Consider the following 16,099-nt stretch of genomic DNA (forward strand, 5'->3'; position numbering starts at 1 on the left):
GGGGAGAGAGGAATGCTTGAAAGAAATTTCCAGTGGTAGATTGGGAGTAAGGGTTATGTCTGTGCTGGACCTGGGCTTAGGACATGCAGAGCATTGTCCTACCTGTTGGTCTAACAGAACCATCATTCATTCTTTCTCTCTCTCTAGATCCCCACCTTCTTCGGACCATGACCCCTGAGAATATGTGCCACATGACTCCCCCTTCCCGCCTGGAGCACCCTCCTCCACCTCCTCCACCTCCCCACCTCCAGGGTCCTCCCCCACCTCACCCTCACCAGCAGCAGCTCAACACTCATTACCCGACTCTGCAGCGGGACATGTACATGAAGGCTGAGCCACTGATGCCACCATACGGCATTGGGCAGGGCATGTCGCCAGGTGACCTCCACCATGCCCAGCAGTCACAGATGCTGCACCAGCTACTCCAGCAACATGGAGCAGAGTAAGACCTTAGAGCACTGGGTCCCCTCAGAGTTATTTGCATGATTTGGAGCAGTGGGAATGAGGGGTGATGGGAGCTTGAGGCTTGCAGAGCGTATGAGCAAAGTTACTGGTTAGGGAATGTGCCCTCTTTCTGTGCAAACAAGCTTGGGAAACATCAAGGTGGAGATGAGATGACACAGTGTGGGGCAGGGATAGCAGTGCATAGCTTGGAATTGAACGATGGGGATAGACAGGAGGAAAGCAAAGATATGGCTCAGTATGCTGACACAAATGGCACCATGTTTGGCAGTCACAGAGTAGGTGGGCAGAGGCTGGTGGGAGAAGGTGGTGCTCTGAAAGAGCCTGTGGCACCCTAAATAGAAGTTCTGTTTTTTTATGTGAGATCCCAGACTTTTCCTGGTCACTTGCAATAGGCATATTACAACTTCCCCCTCTATTCCCCTGCCTTGCTGTGCTTTGGCATCAGCTCATTCTTTTGCTAGCTCAGTCTTTGCTTTTCTGTTGGTCTCTCTAGCCTCCCAATGCACCCCACCAAGAAGAGGAAACACTCCGAGTCACCCCCCAACACCCTCAATGCACAGATGCTCAACGGGCTAATAAAGCAGGAGCCAGGTATGGGGTCCGTGCCACTCAACCCTGACAGAGTCCAAACGCCTCCCTGGCACCAGCCGGGGGCGCTTTCACCAGGTATGTGGTTTTTGCCCCTCTCTTCCCCCCCCCCCCCCCATGCATGCAAACCTCTGTGGCCAATCCAGATGCCTTGCTGGGCCAGGGTGCCTGGGAGGAGGGCAGATGGGCACCACAGGGTGCCAGCCAGCAATGCTTACCCCAGCTGGGCCACCAGGAGAGCATGATGTTGTACTTCTCCTGGCCTAGATCTAGTGCTCACAGTGGTACCCTGGCAGTCAGGAGGCAGGCTTCAGGCTGGCCATGTGGGCACTGCCAGTAGCTTCCTTGTGCTCTTGCCCACCTATATGCCTTGTTGGAGTGATTTAAGTGCATATTTCCATCTCGCCACAGGCCTAATTCAAGATAATGACAGCTTGAATGGCTCCTACCTGGATCCCAACTACCAGTCTATAAAGTGGCAGCCACATCAGCAAAACAAGTGGGCAACTCTGTATGATGCCAACTACAAAGAACTGTGAGTAATTCATTCACCTTTGGAGAAAGTCAGATTCACCTTCTTTGTCATCAGTGGCAAGGGGCTAGGTTTGCAGCGAGCCACTCACAGGATGGGGCAAAGGTCATCTTGGGCTCCCCTTTGTCCTCTCCTAGCACCTGAGTATCTTTGCTTGCCTACACTGTGATGGAGATGCTCTTCCTCCTTTAATTTTGCTCTTGGGAAAGTTACTTCTCTGCACTTCTGAAGGATTAAGAAATGGGGTTGTCTGTGTAGGTCAAGGCAGTGGAAAGCAATTTGGAAGCTTTGGTGGAAGCTCTTCTAAATGCCACTCAGACCTTGATCTGCTATGCTTAATAGGTGTCTTTTTCTGGCAAACGGAGCCTTGCCTGAGGATGGTTTGCACTAGCAGGACCCTTTTCTCCTGCCCAGGCTGACCCAAGTCATGTATTTTAAAATGGATTTTAGGATTCACCAGACAATGTATGGCAAGGGTGGCTGTGAGGGGTAGTCCAGAGCCACTTCAGCATAGCCTGGGAGCAGTCTAGAAAGGAGCCTGATGAGGAGTGGGAATGGCTGATGGGTAGAAGAGGAAAAAAGGAGAGAAAGAAAGCAAGAGGGAGAGAGGAAGAGTGCTAGGTGAAACTAGGGAAGCTGGGAGGGTCAGGGAAGTGGCAGAGAGGCAAAGATAGTGGGTGGGGAGGAAAGCTGGGGTGGCTGAAGCACACGGGGAAGCAGAGAGAAAAGCTGAGTGGCAAGAAGCTGCAGTGAAGGGCAAGGCTAAAGTGGGAGGGTGGGTTGGCAGGGTCTGAGCTGGACTGAGAGTTGGAAGGAAAGGCTGGGGCAGAGGGAGGATGAAGGCAGTGCATGGACGCAACCCGTTAGGGGAAAGATGAGTGCTCAGGAAGAAACCACTCTGAATCCTCCCTGCATTCCTCAGAGGTGACAGAGAACTGGCAAGCAGCAGGCTGGCTTCCAGGAACCGCTTGCCGAGTAAACACTGCTGTTTCCTCTCCTCATGTTTCTACACAGCCAGTATCTAACATGGGCCCTCCTGCGAGGCGTGGAGGAGGAGGATGCTCTGTTTGCCATACAAAAACCACAGTTATTATCATAACTTGCCTAGATGGTGTTCTAAGAAGCTAAGGACAGCTGACCAGTCTTGGAGGCAGAAAAGGATCTGTGACATGTAGGGAGCTGCCATTGCAAGGCCCAAGCCTCCTGTTCAGGGATCTCCCGGTCAGCCCAGCGGTAGTCCCTGTATCATCTTTAACTGTGTCTGCTGTTACAGCTGGTGGTGACTTGGGCGTATTGTAGGTTATTCCCCTGCGGAGGAAAAGTGGCTGATGGCTGATTTACTTTGATGACATCCTGTCATTTGCAAAGGCTATGTGTGTAGCTGTTTCCCTGACTACAGCAAAAGAGGGGATATTTTTTTTGTCATAGTTACATCTGTTTTACTGAAGTATTACCATAAAGGAACTTAGATCCTTACAGCTGTGTTAGTGAGGGATAGCTGTTATACTGATTGTTGTTCCCTATCTCAGCATCTTCCACCTTCAGGTGGAATAACAACACTCTTACTGACCTGTCCCTGGCAGGGCAAAGGAGAAGAGGGGAAGTGAATGACATGACAGTGTGCAATTTCTGCAGTCCTTACCTGGAACAATAGGCTGTTTCCTTCATGAACAGCAACAAACTCCATGCTACCCTGCTATCGCTCCTCTATCTTCCACCGATGGTTTACTTCACTGCTTTCTACATCTGCACTGTATTTCACCTTGTAAAAATTTATGAAGGTCTCTCTCCATCTGGAAGTTTTAAATCCATCATATAACCTTAAATCCTCCTTTTCAGGGTATTTAGTAGTCTGCTGAAGCAAGTGTCTCCTCTGGAAAACTTTATTTCAAACTCGTGTTTTCTCTGTGGCCTGAAAGTTTTTTCTTAGCATATTATGGCTTGGCACCTTCCCAATGGGCTCCATTTGCCAAACTATTTTCCCATTACGTGTTGAATTGATATGAGGGCTACTTCTGGGAACTTCCGAGTAGCTCCAAAGTCCAGTCTTGTAGCCCTGCCTCTGTTCTCCATGATCAACTTGCTTTTGTGGGAAGGGGGGACCTGGCCATCTCTCCCTGAGTGTGCACACACGGGAATCACTGTTTCCTTGTTCCTGCTTTCCTGCATAAAGCAGTGTTTGCATTTGAGTCCCTCATTCCCTCCTCCCTGGAGTACTGTCTGGACATGTCATCTCTGTTATTTGAGTCTGAACCAGGGCCTGGGCATCATTGGGAAGTTATGAATCTGCAGTTTTCCTACCTAGCAAGGTGCCTCTCAGAATTACTGAGTGTGAAGAGCTCTTATAGGAACATGTGGCCTGCTTTGACTAGGACTCCTCATATTTGAGTGCAGAAAACACTGGATGGAGCTGTCTTTAGGAGGTCCTTTCAGTCAGTGCCGTTGTTCTCTCAGTCCATCTTTTTTTTTTTTTTTTTTTTTTTTTTTTGTCCATCAGTTTTTGCTGCTAGCCATGCTCCTCCTAGACTCTTACCTTTTTGCGTCAGTACAGCCTTTGGCTGTGACCATTAGTATTTTTGCCCAAAGTCAAAGGGACTCTGCAAGGTAGAGGAGTCAAGAGAGAAGCAAAACCCTTTTCAAACTCAGGCAATGCTTGGTCACAGTCTCTCAGTGCCTGAAGTGGCCTCTCTTCTGTTTTCAATCTCAACAGTGCTTTCACCATATAGCAGAAGTGTAAGTTTACCTTTAGTAGTAAGAGTAGGAGCAGACCTTTTGCATGGCCTTGCTTTTCTCTTTGATGTAATGAATTCCCCTTTTTCTTCCATCTTACTTTTTACATGTCCTGGGTAAATGCTCTCTCATTTAAAACATGTCACAGCTCCCTGGCTCAGTTTCTTATTGGCAGATTTCAACTTGTCACAGATCATTTGCCAGATGTTACAGTTCCTATTTCAGAGATTTATCTTGCACCACAGTATAAAATAAGCAGTGCTGGTAGTCTATATATTTTACTAGACATAGAAAAGCTGCTGGAGTACTGTAAGTCATAGCTTCAAAATCCCACAAACCTAGCCCCCCACTGCCATTTTCTTTGGATCTATGTCTACTTGCTAATATCTGCTTTTAGGATTTAGTGTGAAAGCCCAGGTAAACTTGCTTTTCCAGCATTTAGGTCATCATTCAGTTGTGTAATTGATATAGTTGTAGACTTGACTAGAATTAAGGGTTACAGTCAAGAGCTGATGGACAATTTTTTGTTATCATAGAATCACAGAATGGTTGAGATTGGAAGGGACCTCTGGAGATCATCTAGTCCAAGACCCCTGCTCAGGAAAGGTCACCCCAAACATGTTGCACAAGATCTATGCCCAGGCGGGTTTCAAATATCTCCAGAGGAGACTCCACAACCGCTCTGAGCAGCCTGTTCCAGTGTTCTGTCACCCTCACAGTAAAGAAGTTTTTCCTCATGTTCAGATGGAACTTCTCGTGTTTCAGTTTGTGCCCATTGCCTTTCGTCCTGTTGCTGGGCACCACTGAAAAGTCTGGCTCCATCCTCTTGACACCCTCCCTTCAGATACTTTTACACATTGATAAGATCCCCTCTCAGCTAAACAGGCCCAGCTCTCACAGTCTGTCCTTGTAAGAGAGATGCTCCAATCACCTCATCATCTTTGTAGTCCTACGCTGGACTCTCTTCAGTAGTGCCATATCTCTTTTGTACTAAGGAGCCAAGAATTGGGCACAGTATTCCAGATGTGGCCTCACAAGGGCTGAGTAGAGGGGGACGATTATCTCCCTCGACCTGCTGGCAACACTCTTCCTAATGCACCCCAAGATACTGTTGGCCTTCTTGGTCACAAAGGCACATTGCTGGCTCATGGTCACCTTGTTGTCCACCAGGACTCCCAGATCCTTCTGCTCAGATCTGCTTTCCAGCAGGTCAGATGCCAGCCTGTCCTGGTGCATGGGTCCCCCTCAGTGGATTCTTCCTCCTTTGCAGGGGGCTAGCAGTAAGGTAGCTCTAGGAGAGCCTGTACAAGCTGTACATACATCTCTTTCTAAATGGAAAATCACTTAGACTGTTCTCCTAGAACAGCAATGCACCAGAACAAATCTGTGAGAAACTCCAGAAGGTCTACTTTCCCATGTTTCTTCTGTATTGACATTCTTCAGATCTATCTACAGAATTCATGTATTAGCAGCTATGAGACTCCTTCTTCCTTTTTACCTTCCAGATATATTCCGCAAATGAGCAGCAAATATCTCTTTAAGATCCACGAGATCAACAATTTAGGTTCTTCTGAAATCTTAAAACAAGTAACAGCTATTTCTAGTCTGTTTTCTGCTGGAAACTAGGGAATGCCTAGGATGAATCTCAAGGCTGTATCCTCCTACCAAAAGTCAGTGTTCCGTGGAAAGGTGTAACTGCTCACAGCCTCCCTGGAAGGGATTTCTCAGGATCATAATGCTCACTCTGCCTCCCATTCTGCCTCAAGAAAGCCAGTCCAGTGGTTACTACTGCACAGGAGAAACCCAGTTCTGCTCCTGTGTCTAGACATGACACTTTCTATTGGGCTAGTGGACACTATTTTATTAATATATTTTTGAACTTATACAGAATTTTCCAGTCTGTTGCCTGTGCTCCTACAGGGCAAAAAATACAATTAAATCATTTCCCATGCTTCTTCTCTTGCACACGCAAGATTGGGTCCCCTAGCACTCTTTCTGCCAAGAGCAGGACAAAAGTGTCTCAAAGTCTGTCATGTTTGGAGATCCATCAGCTGAGAAGATTTTTCCAGATTTGACATACAGATGAATATTGGTCTTTCTGCTGTGAACATCTTGCAGGGAAATGCTGAAATGTGGTGAGACCTGGGTGGAAGAGTTTCTTTGTGATCCCAGAATCTGTATGTGTCAACCAGTAGTACCATCTTGTCTCATTATACTATTTTTTGACGGGAAACTCAAGTTGCTGGGCTCTTGCCAGATTTTTGACAGGAGTTCGCCTACTGGCTGTCTGATCTGCTCAGCAACAGAAGAGGGTACTTGAGACAAACTGTGAAGAGATGTCCCCTGGGAACAGATAAAGGTTATGTGATTCCCAAACTCTTTGGCTAAGGATGAGCAGGACATGTACAGAGCTCACAGAATCCTCCTTGTCATAAGGTACATTTTGTAGTCAGAATATGCAAAGAGCTGAATCCTGTGGGTATAGCTGAACAGGTTCACCAGCAGCACCTGTGGATCTACTGACAGCTATTTGCCTTCCCCTTCCAGTGGCTTATCCTTCCACATATGTGAAAGCCAGCTGAGGCTACTAGGAAGGTGAGACCACCTCTTCCTTAAACTCTGGCTTTTGTTTCCAGTTTCTTGCAAAGAGGCTTTCTAAAGAACTAAATGTGCTCAAATTGGTATTGGCTGGTGTTGGGATTTGAGGAACCTTTTCTTGCACTGGTTTCCACTTGTGCTGCTCTCAGTGAAGATGGTAGTCTGGAAAGTCATGGCTAAATGCTGATCATTGCTGCCTTAGCTACACACCCACTTACCCAGGAGAAGCAGAGGGGAACAGGGCCCACATGCTGTGAACTAGAAGTGTTTAGTTTTGACAGAGTCTTCCTAGAAACAAGCTAGATTAAAGAGGGATGTATCTGAAAATGGCATACACAAAGAGAAGGCTTTAGTTCTTACATCTCCCACTGAGTGCTGACACAGGGCTATCAGGAAGAAGGAGAGCTAGCTCCCCGGTGGTCAGTAATATTTCTCCCTTTTATTGTCAGAATACTTCTGATGCAGAGCTGGGGTCCGGTCCAGTTCAGTCCAGTGCTCATAGCTGCTGTGAGCACTCTCCCTAGAAAGCCATACTGCCCATCTCTGATACAGAGTCTGGTGTATTCCTGTCTCACTTAGAAGTTGAGTCATTTGCCTCTGGGCAGGATGAGCAAGTCCTCCTGGCCCTCCTCAGAACTACCTCCTAATCTGAGCACAGCACAGATCTGATCTGCCACTCAGATCTGCCATTCCACACAGCCCCACTGCTCTCACTGTGGCACGAGAAGCAGAACTTCTCTCTTCCACTTAAATAAACAGTGTTTCTGTCACAACCAGGCCAGAGTGCCTCACTGCAGCCGTTGTGGCATTACTGAAGGTGCTGCGGTCTGATTCTCCTGCACAAACGGAGGAGGTGTCACCTATTGTGCATGACCAGGCTTCCCGAAAATGGAGGAAAGGGAGGAAGGGGAGTGCTGTATGAATTTGAATTGAGGTGCCTGGAAATCTTTGTCTTGGTCTCAGGCTTTGCTTATGTGGGCTGAGGAATCTGTTAGTTTAAGAGACCAAAGTCTCTGGATTAGTTTTATTGATAATATATTTCTTCCTAGCCTTTTGCACTAGTTTTGTGGTCTCAGACTCGCTTCAAAAGGGTTAGTTGATTTCCAGCAATAGTGCTGAAGAGGTCTGGAACAAGGCAGTTCACTAATTTACTCCTGGGAACAGGAGTAATTCATATCTCTGACAGCATACTCTGATAAATCTCAGCAGGCTCCTTCCTCCCTCTCTCCATTTGTTTACAGTTTGAAGTAAGGCAGCTGGTGAAGAGTAGAGCAGAGCTGAATGGAAACATTTCCATCCTGAGGCTAGAGCCTCTGTGCTGTTGCCCAGGGAACTGGGCTAGTGTAGTCCCCTTCCCATCAAGCACACTGGTACTTCCTATGTCTCCTATTCTGAAGCGAGCCACAGCTTAGGCCTTCAGGCTGAACTAGAGCTTTCATGTTTGCACTCCTTGATTGGAATAAATATCCTTGAATACAGCACCAAACCTGTCCTTACTGCAGAACTTGGAACTCAGCAAAGAGACAGAGTCCAGTGTGACATTAATCAATCCTTCTGGAAGGGCTTTCAGGTTAGATGACACAGAGTGTCCTGGGCAAATCCCAGCTGGCCAGCTTGCACCTAGAGGTACAGTAGGCTTGGCAAACCCCTTGCTGATTGACCACTGAAGTCTTGATATCTCATGCAGTGAGTGTGTCTCAGGCATCTGAAGATGGACGGGTGCTGAGCCTTGGACAAGCTGGTGTGGTTGTGTCAGTCTAACACAGACTGGATGAGGTAGCATGCTGGTGCTGCTCAAGAGTAGGTTCCAATCCTTCTGCTGGCATTTATATACTGGAAGAGAAACAAAGTAGAGACTGAATGAAATTAGTGAATGGCCCTTGAATTAGGGGGTCTCCAGGCATTATATCACAGGAATGGATGAGATATTGGGGGATCTAGAAAGAAGGAGGGAAATAAGGGAAAGATGGAAGAGATCTTTTTCCAGAGAGGAAGCAGTTGATGGCATGTGAGGATCCTTCTGACAGTCCTGGTTCTCAGCCACAAATGCAAATACCTTTTTTGTCACAGAGATGTTTCTCTCTGCAGTGCCTTTACTTTTGCTCTGCACCTTAATATGGAGGATGAGGATGTTTGATTCTCCCTGCTATCTTGTGGCTCCTCTAAGTCTTGATGCTAGACACTGCCAGTGGGGAGTTTGTAACCTTTCACTCTGGCCTGGCAATAGGAGAAATCTCTCCTTTTCTAAGTCCTGAGTTAATCTGCTTTTGTTGGTAGAGACCTTTTGGCTAAAATAATCCATTTGACCCCAGACCTTTTATTCCTGGCAGTTTGCTCTCTGGCCATTGCACTCTCACTGGAAGAAGCCAGCATTGCTCTGGCTGCTGCCAAACTGTTGACTGCTCAGTAGAGGCCAGTCAACAGCTAGCATCATTCCTAATCCCAGTAACCAATTCTGATTCAGTGTCACCTGCTGCCCCTTCTATTAATGCTACATTTGCAGCATCTACCCACAGACAATATCTCAAGAGGGATACAATGCCCAGCCTGCCTGCTTGAAAACTAGTATCTGGGGCAGGGAAGAGAGGCTGGGTGGCAGTGACTCTAAAGGACTGGGCTGAGATGAAGTAGAGGATGTTTTTAGAAGTGTCACCTGAGTCCTTACGATGCTGGGGTAGTGATGTCCCCACAGCACGGCAATGGAGAAGTGGCTCTGTTGCTTCCAAGTGACACTTAGAATGTGAGAGTAAGCAAGCACCAGAATAAATGATTCAGTGGATATCCTGGCCTGCAGACAATTCGGAGTGGGATGCAATCTCTGAGTGCAGTTAATTGGCTCAGGTAGAGGTGGCAGGCTGAAGGCAAAAGGCTGGGTAGTTCCCTCTCCTCTTTTGTATTGGGAGGCTAGTTCTTGCCTCAGATCTATGCTGAGGAGTTTCCCTACCCACCCTGGATGGGCAGGGATCCCACTTTGAGGGCTGCAATGAGTCACTGCCAATTATAAAGCTCTGTACTTCAGGAATGCAGGGGAAGGGGACTTCTGAGAACAATAGTCTGGAGGGATAAGGCATTTCTGGAAGACAGAGGAAGGGGAACCTGAGTATCTGCTCTCTCAGCACATGTTTAGCAGCCATCAGTTTGAGTAGATGTTAACCAGAGCACGGTTTGGAAGCATTGCTCATTTGGTCAATCCTTCCCCCTCCTCTGCATTTTCTATTTAAAAAAAATCAGAGGAGTGAGTTGTTAATGATCAGGGATTTTGGGAACTCAGAACCTGTGGCATCTCAGCAGAGCAAGTGTTGGTGAAAGGATTTGGGAAGGGCTCTCACATCTGCTGGGGGTGCCATGACCACATGGGTTGGGAAGAGGCTGCTCTGTTTGTGTAGTGAGTGGTGAGAGGGAATAGACATTTATGCTCTTGGTGAGGGTAGTACTTCCAGAGACACAAGCCTGAGGGAGGTTGTCAGCTTGAACTGCATGAAGGAGCAAGGAACCAGAGAGCAGGAGGAGAAGGACCAAACAACAGAGCAAGAGAGGGTACAGGAACAGGCTGCTTCCTGGGATTTCTGCTGCTCACTGAGAAATGGCTGCCCCAGTGGCTGGAGCTGGTCAGGCCAGCATTGGCTATGGTTCCCTGGTGAAAAGAACCAGCCAGAGAATTTGAGGCTGAAGCTGTGAGGAAGGCAAGAGCAGAGAGGAATTCCTGTCATACTTCTAGGCTAAGGTAGTGCTCTGCTTCCACCATCTGGTTTGTGTTCAGGGTTCATCACAGGCAGCCCAGGTCCCTCAAGTGCAAAAAATAAGTAGTTACTTACAGAGCTGCCCAGGCATTATTCATGGCAGCCTGGAAATACCCCATAGATTTCATCCAATGTTAACCCCTTCCTACCTGGGGAGTCCCAGAGGGACCATGCCCAGGAACATAGTGTGAGGTGATGTGACTGGTCATGGTAGCTCTGCGGGAATAGTGACATAGAGGGGGAGGAACCAGCCCTGCAGCAGTGCTGGATGGAATAGGCTGTAGCTGGCCTTGTGAGAAGATCTGTGAGTCCCAGAACATTGTATTGCTGTGTTAGAGTTCAGGATTGGGGTCCAGTTAAAGCTGGACTCTCAGTATCACCTTGAGCTAGACTTTATCTATCTTGACCTCAGCTCCTTGCAGTCTTTAGTCTGGGTGCTGTCCATGCAGGACGAATGACCCAGTGAGACCAATTCACCAGATTCTGGACACAATGTCTTGAGCAGATGATCTGTATCCTGTGTGCCAGCACACTGAAGGACTGCTCTTAGCACTAGGTGACCATGGTTAAGCACTTATCCTGGCACACATCTAGCTCTTGAGAAATTCCTCATACTTGTTTCTCTCATCCTGCTCTAGTCTGATTGCTTGAGTGGGTGTGTATGTACAGGGGTGGGGAGAGGTTAGAATAGCATTTCATCCCAGAGGAAAGGAGACAGTCAGCCCAGGGACAGTGGGGAGGGGGAAGGAGATAAGTGAGAGACTGACCTTTCCATATCTTCTGCTCCCTAGAGACTATTGAGATTGCTAGTCTGATGACTTTGGTCTCATCCATAGATGTCAATCTGTTTGCCGTCCCTTTCCATTGCTGTACTCACTGGGCATTATCTGTCCATTCTTGTGGTTAGCTCTATAAAGAACTCATGGTGGCAGTTGGGGGTAATTTTTCTCTGTGGAAGAGCACTCAATAACTTTTAAGCCTGAGGTAAGAGGCAAGGCTGCCTCACATACCTCCCTTTTACCTCATGCAGATTCTTTTAAATGAAGGAATGGCAAAAAAAAAAAAAAAAAAAAAAAAAAAAAAAAAAAAAAGGTGGGGTTTGAGTGTTCTGCTAGAAATTTTTGATGGGCAGCCTAGATGAGAGGCACCTCCCTCACCCGCATGTGTCAGACAGGCAGCATGTACCAGGGGCCCACCAACCCTGAGACTGGATTTTTGGTTTGTGAGAGAAAGGGAACTTGCTGCAAAGGCCACATAGTTCCTTTGTTCCCATGGTAACCAACCCATTAAGGAGATGTGGATTAAACCTTCCCAGCTGGTATGTGTTTCTTCAGAGCAGTCAGGGTTTCCCTCCTCCTTTAGCCATGGCAAGGTGGGAGCTGGAAGCTATTAACAGCAGCCAGAGCAGGTGGTTCTGATTTCCCCAGGAATCCACTGCACAGATGAGTGCTGCCTGGTAGTAGGGCCAGCATAGGTGACTTAGGTAACATGACAGATGAAGCAAGCAGAGGTGTGGGAGTCCTCCTTGGTTGGCCTGAGCTGCTTCTTCCAGCAGTCAGCAGTCAGGGTTTGATAGAGGCCTTGGGCAAGCTGGTACTGACCACTGCAGCATTTGGAGCTCTGTTATCTCCAGCGTGTATTGAGTGAAGGCTAAGGATCTGCACTTTTTAGTGCACCTCAGAAAAGAGATGATAGCGTGTTGTGGCTAATGGTTTTGAGGGTCCTGTAGCTCCTTTTATAGTAGAGGGGTATTTGCCCCTGCATCCTTATCAAATCCTCATCACAGGAACTGTGTTTCTTTGCAGTTGAAAATCCTCCTAAAACAATACTTGCGATTTCAAGGGAATATGGGACTTCTCTGGATTCTCATCCCCACACAGCAAGATGGCTTTGTTGTGAGGGCTTAGGCAAGATGTGTTCACATCAGGCAGTGCCTCCCTGTGCCACTCAGCCAGGGAGGCGCTTTAGAGCAGCATCAATATAGCCCAGAATGGACTGCTTGCATGACCTGTGCAGCATATGCTGGTTCTCTGAAGAGCTAATGAATGAATGAATGGGCTAAATTACACTGCGTCTTTTGCCTCAGTGCAACCTCGTTCTCCTCCTGGGTGCTTGCTGTGTCTCAGGAAAGTTCTGTGGCTGTATATGTGAGTAGAGGTGGCCTTCACTGTCTGTGGTAAGGTGGGACTGTTTGTGCCACAGTTGCTGTTTGTGTGTGGCTGGACATGGAAGTCATCTGCCCCCCTGCCCTTCACACCTCCAGCTGGTGTGATTCATGTTCCTCTGCATCATGGCACATGGCCATGTACCATGCCATATGGACCCCTTGCTGAGACAGGGCCTGCAGCTGTTTCTGGGGGTGTGGCTCATCCTCCCCACCCCTAACATAAAACTGTAGGGTTGTGCACAGGGCTTTCGTCTAATACCTGCTGCCTTTTCCACAGCCCTATGCTCACATACCGTGTAGATGCCGACAAGGGGTTCAACTTCTCAGTGGGTGACGACGCCTTTGTGTGCCAGAAGAAGAATCATTTCCAGGTCACAGTCTACATTGGCATGCTTGGAGATCCCAAGTATGTGAAGACTCCCGAGGGCCTGAAACCCTTAGAGTGCTTCTACCTGAAGCTGCATGGAGTGAAGGCAAGCAGGAGCTAAGGTTGCAGCAGGGAGACGGGGTGCATGACAGATGGCTGGGATCAGACAATACCATGTCTTTCACACACTAAGTTGCAGGGTTATGCACAGGAGAGTGCTGAAGGTCAGAACAAGGCATATCTCTTGACTGCGCTTTTTGTGAGGCTCACGGTTGGACAGTAGTCATGCTTGCTGGGTCTGCTGGGTCAGCAGATGAGGGCCTGTACTGTCCCAGGGCCCCATGGTTGTCTTCACACCACTTCACTGCTAGCTGACTGAAGCCTGGCTTCTGAAGACAAGATGGGAGTGAACAAAGCCACTATCTTTGCAGCTAAGAGGCACAGGCAACAAAAAGTGCTTGTTAGGGAATTAGGCTGGGCTTATACCTGGGTATATCTATATCCAGGACAGTACCTGGAAGAGGCCATTTGGCCTGAGCTATGCAGAGAGCTCCAGCCTCTCTCTTCAGATGATTTATAGCTGCAGAAGAGGACTAGAGAAGGGAGCAAGGGAAACATGGCATTTTCTGAGCACTGGGTTTGATGTAGCTTGGAGAAGGGCCCAGTCCTGTATCCCAGGACTGGGTGTAGATGGACTGGGTATCTTCAGGGCTGCCTGTCAATCTCCACTGACTGCAGAGCAATATGGGCATGGGCACCTTGAGAAAATCCTGTCTCTTTTCACTTTCAGCCTATCCCCTGCCAAGGGAGGCACTTGTGCTTGAATAGTAATCACACTTAAGTTATGTGTTATAAGTTAGTTGTACGGGGTCATAGGAGGGCATAGGCAAACACTTGGCATATGTAGAGCCTGGGAAAAGGAACTGGGATGCAGGAAGTCTCAATTTTCCACTTTGTCACATGATTGGATCTTTCTCTCCAGCTAGAGGCCTTGAACCAGTCAATCAACATAGAACAGTCACAGTCTGATCGCAGCAAACGGCCCTTCAACCCTGTCACGTGAGTATCACCACTGATATGTTCAAATGAGGGAATTGCTTTTGGAGAATAAGAAAGGGGGTGGGGTAGGGGGATGAACTGGAGTCCTCAGAATAGTACTGAGGGTATAACACCCTCCATTTTTCTCCTCTGTCTCCTACAGCAAACTTTTCTTCTCTTTGTATTCCGTACTCCACCCTGCACTACCTGAGCCTTTGCCTAGTTCATAGGCCTGCCATGGCGGAACAGGCCAGGAGACAGCCATTCTTTGAGGATGCTCCTCTCTACCAGTGTCCTCACTTGGGTCTGTTTTCCCTTCCCCAGGGTCAACCTGCCTCCAGAGCAGGTCACTAAGGTCACTGTGGGGCGGCTACACTTCAGTGAGACCACAGCCAACAACATGCGGAAAAAAGGCAAACCCAACCCAGACCAGAGGTGAGGAGTGGAGACGAAGCTGTGGAGAGGCCTTCTCTAGGCTGTTCATGGCAGTGAGGGCCTGTGGATGTTCCATCCCCTAGCTTGGAGACTGTGGCTGGAATCAAGAGGTCAGGGTAATGAACCCTGACCTCTGTGACCATCCTTGTCTGTGTGAAGGAACGATGGTGTCTCCTGTGCCCCCAGGAAGAGCCTCCCCCACTGTATGAGGTCTTGGGGACAGTGGGTGTGCCTCACAGCATAAGGGAAGGTGACATGCCAAACCTGCCAAGAAGCCAGGCTTGCAGCCTCCAGAGATGAGCTAGGCTCAAGCAGTTCCCAGTGTATTGCCCCTGCCAGAGGAATGTCATCCTGACTTTTCTTCCCTCTTGTCAGGTATTTCATGCTTGTGGTAGCTCTGCAGGCGCATGCCCAGAACCAGAACTACACGCTTGCAGCTCACATCTCTGAACGCATCATCGTCAGAGTAAGTCATTTGTTTGTCTCTACCTGACTTTTAAGATCCCTTTCTCCTCTCTCAGCTTCTAGAGTGTTCCACAATCCTTTGCTGGACTGCCTGCGCAATCCTCCTACCTTTCTCTGGCTTTTCAGTGCTTTTGCCTCCCAGTCCTTGCCTGCCTTCTCCAAAGCATCACTGCCTTGCCTGTAGCTATGCCTGTCTGGGCCTACATTTTTACTCCAGTCTTTCCATACCTGCTGAACTCATGTGCTCCAGTCTGAGGAGTCTCAAAGCATGCAAGAATCTGTTGCAGGGAGAAATGAACAAGGAATGCAATCCATTCTCCCAAGTTTGAACAGATGTCCAAGGTAGATCTGTTTGGAGGATTGTGGGACCAGTGTTGTTGGGATTCTGCAACAGAGACAAGCCTCTAGGCACAGGGAAGACCAGCATGCCTTCTGAGAGCCACACCCTTGTGCAAGTACTAAGACAGTTGTGCTCAAATGTGAATGCACAGGAGCAGGGAAATAAAGATGCTACCCCTAGACTCTCCCAGCACTCTGTTGAGAGAGTTCTCAGTCTTGGGACCTGAAGACAGGAGTCCGTGGCTTCTGCAGGACAGGCTGTGAAGCTGTGATGGACTGTGTCTGCCCTGCACCCTTTTAAGTGCTTGTCCATTTCTTGTAGCAAAGGGCTGGTGTGGGGATAAAGCACAAGCAGAGAACAAATGGGGTCCCTAGAGTCTGCAGACAAGTAACTATGTGATGAATTATGCAGTCTCCAGGATACTCAGTGCAAAACCTTAGGGAACTGCAGACAGCGTGGACTGCTCAGTCTCAATCCAAGTTGGTCACAGCTACAGCAAGGCCTGCAGAGAACTTTAGTAGTGGGCCAGGACCCTAGGATTCTGGGCCTAGGAGCAACAGCCATGTTACTTAATGGTCGCTTCCTCCAAACTCTATAACTCTCAGTCTCTAGGAGATGAGCCTGTGCAGTTCTG

At 48.3% G+C, this 16,099-nt stretch overlaps 1 protein-coding gene across 1 annotated transcript in view; it reads left to right on the forward strand.

Annotated features, from left to right (window-relative positions):
• The window catches only part of MYRF (myelin regulatory factor), a 45,866-nt gene that overhangs the window by 14,507 nt on the left and 15,260 nt on the right, over positions 1-16,099 (forward strand). Inside the window, exons 5-11 of the mRNA XM_062577690.1 lie at positions 148-442; positions 959-1,131; positions 1,465-1,588; positions 13,098-13,293; positions 14,170-14,246; positions 14,550-14,660; positions 15,036-15,126. Of these exons, the coding sequence (XP_062433674.1) occupies positions 148-442; positions 959-1,131; positions 1,465-1,588; positions 13,098-13,293; positions 14,170-14,246; positions 14,550-14,660; positions 15,036-15,126 (1,067 nt within the window). The remainder of the gene's footprint in view (positions 1-147; positions 443-958; positions 1,132-1,464; positions 1,589-13,097; positions 13,294-14,169; positions 14,247-14,549; positions 14,661-15,035; positions 15,127-16,099) is intronic.

The sequence above is a fragment of the Rhea pennata genome, chromosome 5, assembly GCF_028389875.1.
Source record: "Rhea pennata isolate bPtePen1 chromosome 5, bPtePen1.pri, whole genome shotgun sequence".
In the NCBI taxonomy this organism is placed as follows: domain Eukaryota; kingdom Metazoa; phylum Chordata; class Aves; order Rheiformes; family Rheidae; genus Rhea; species Rhea pennata.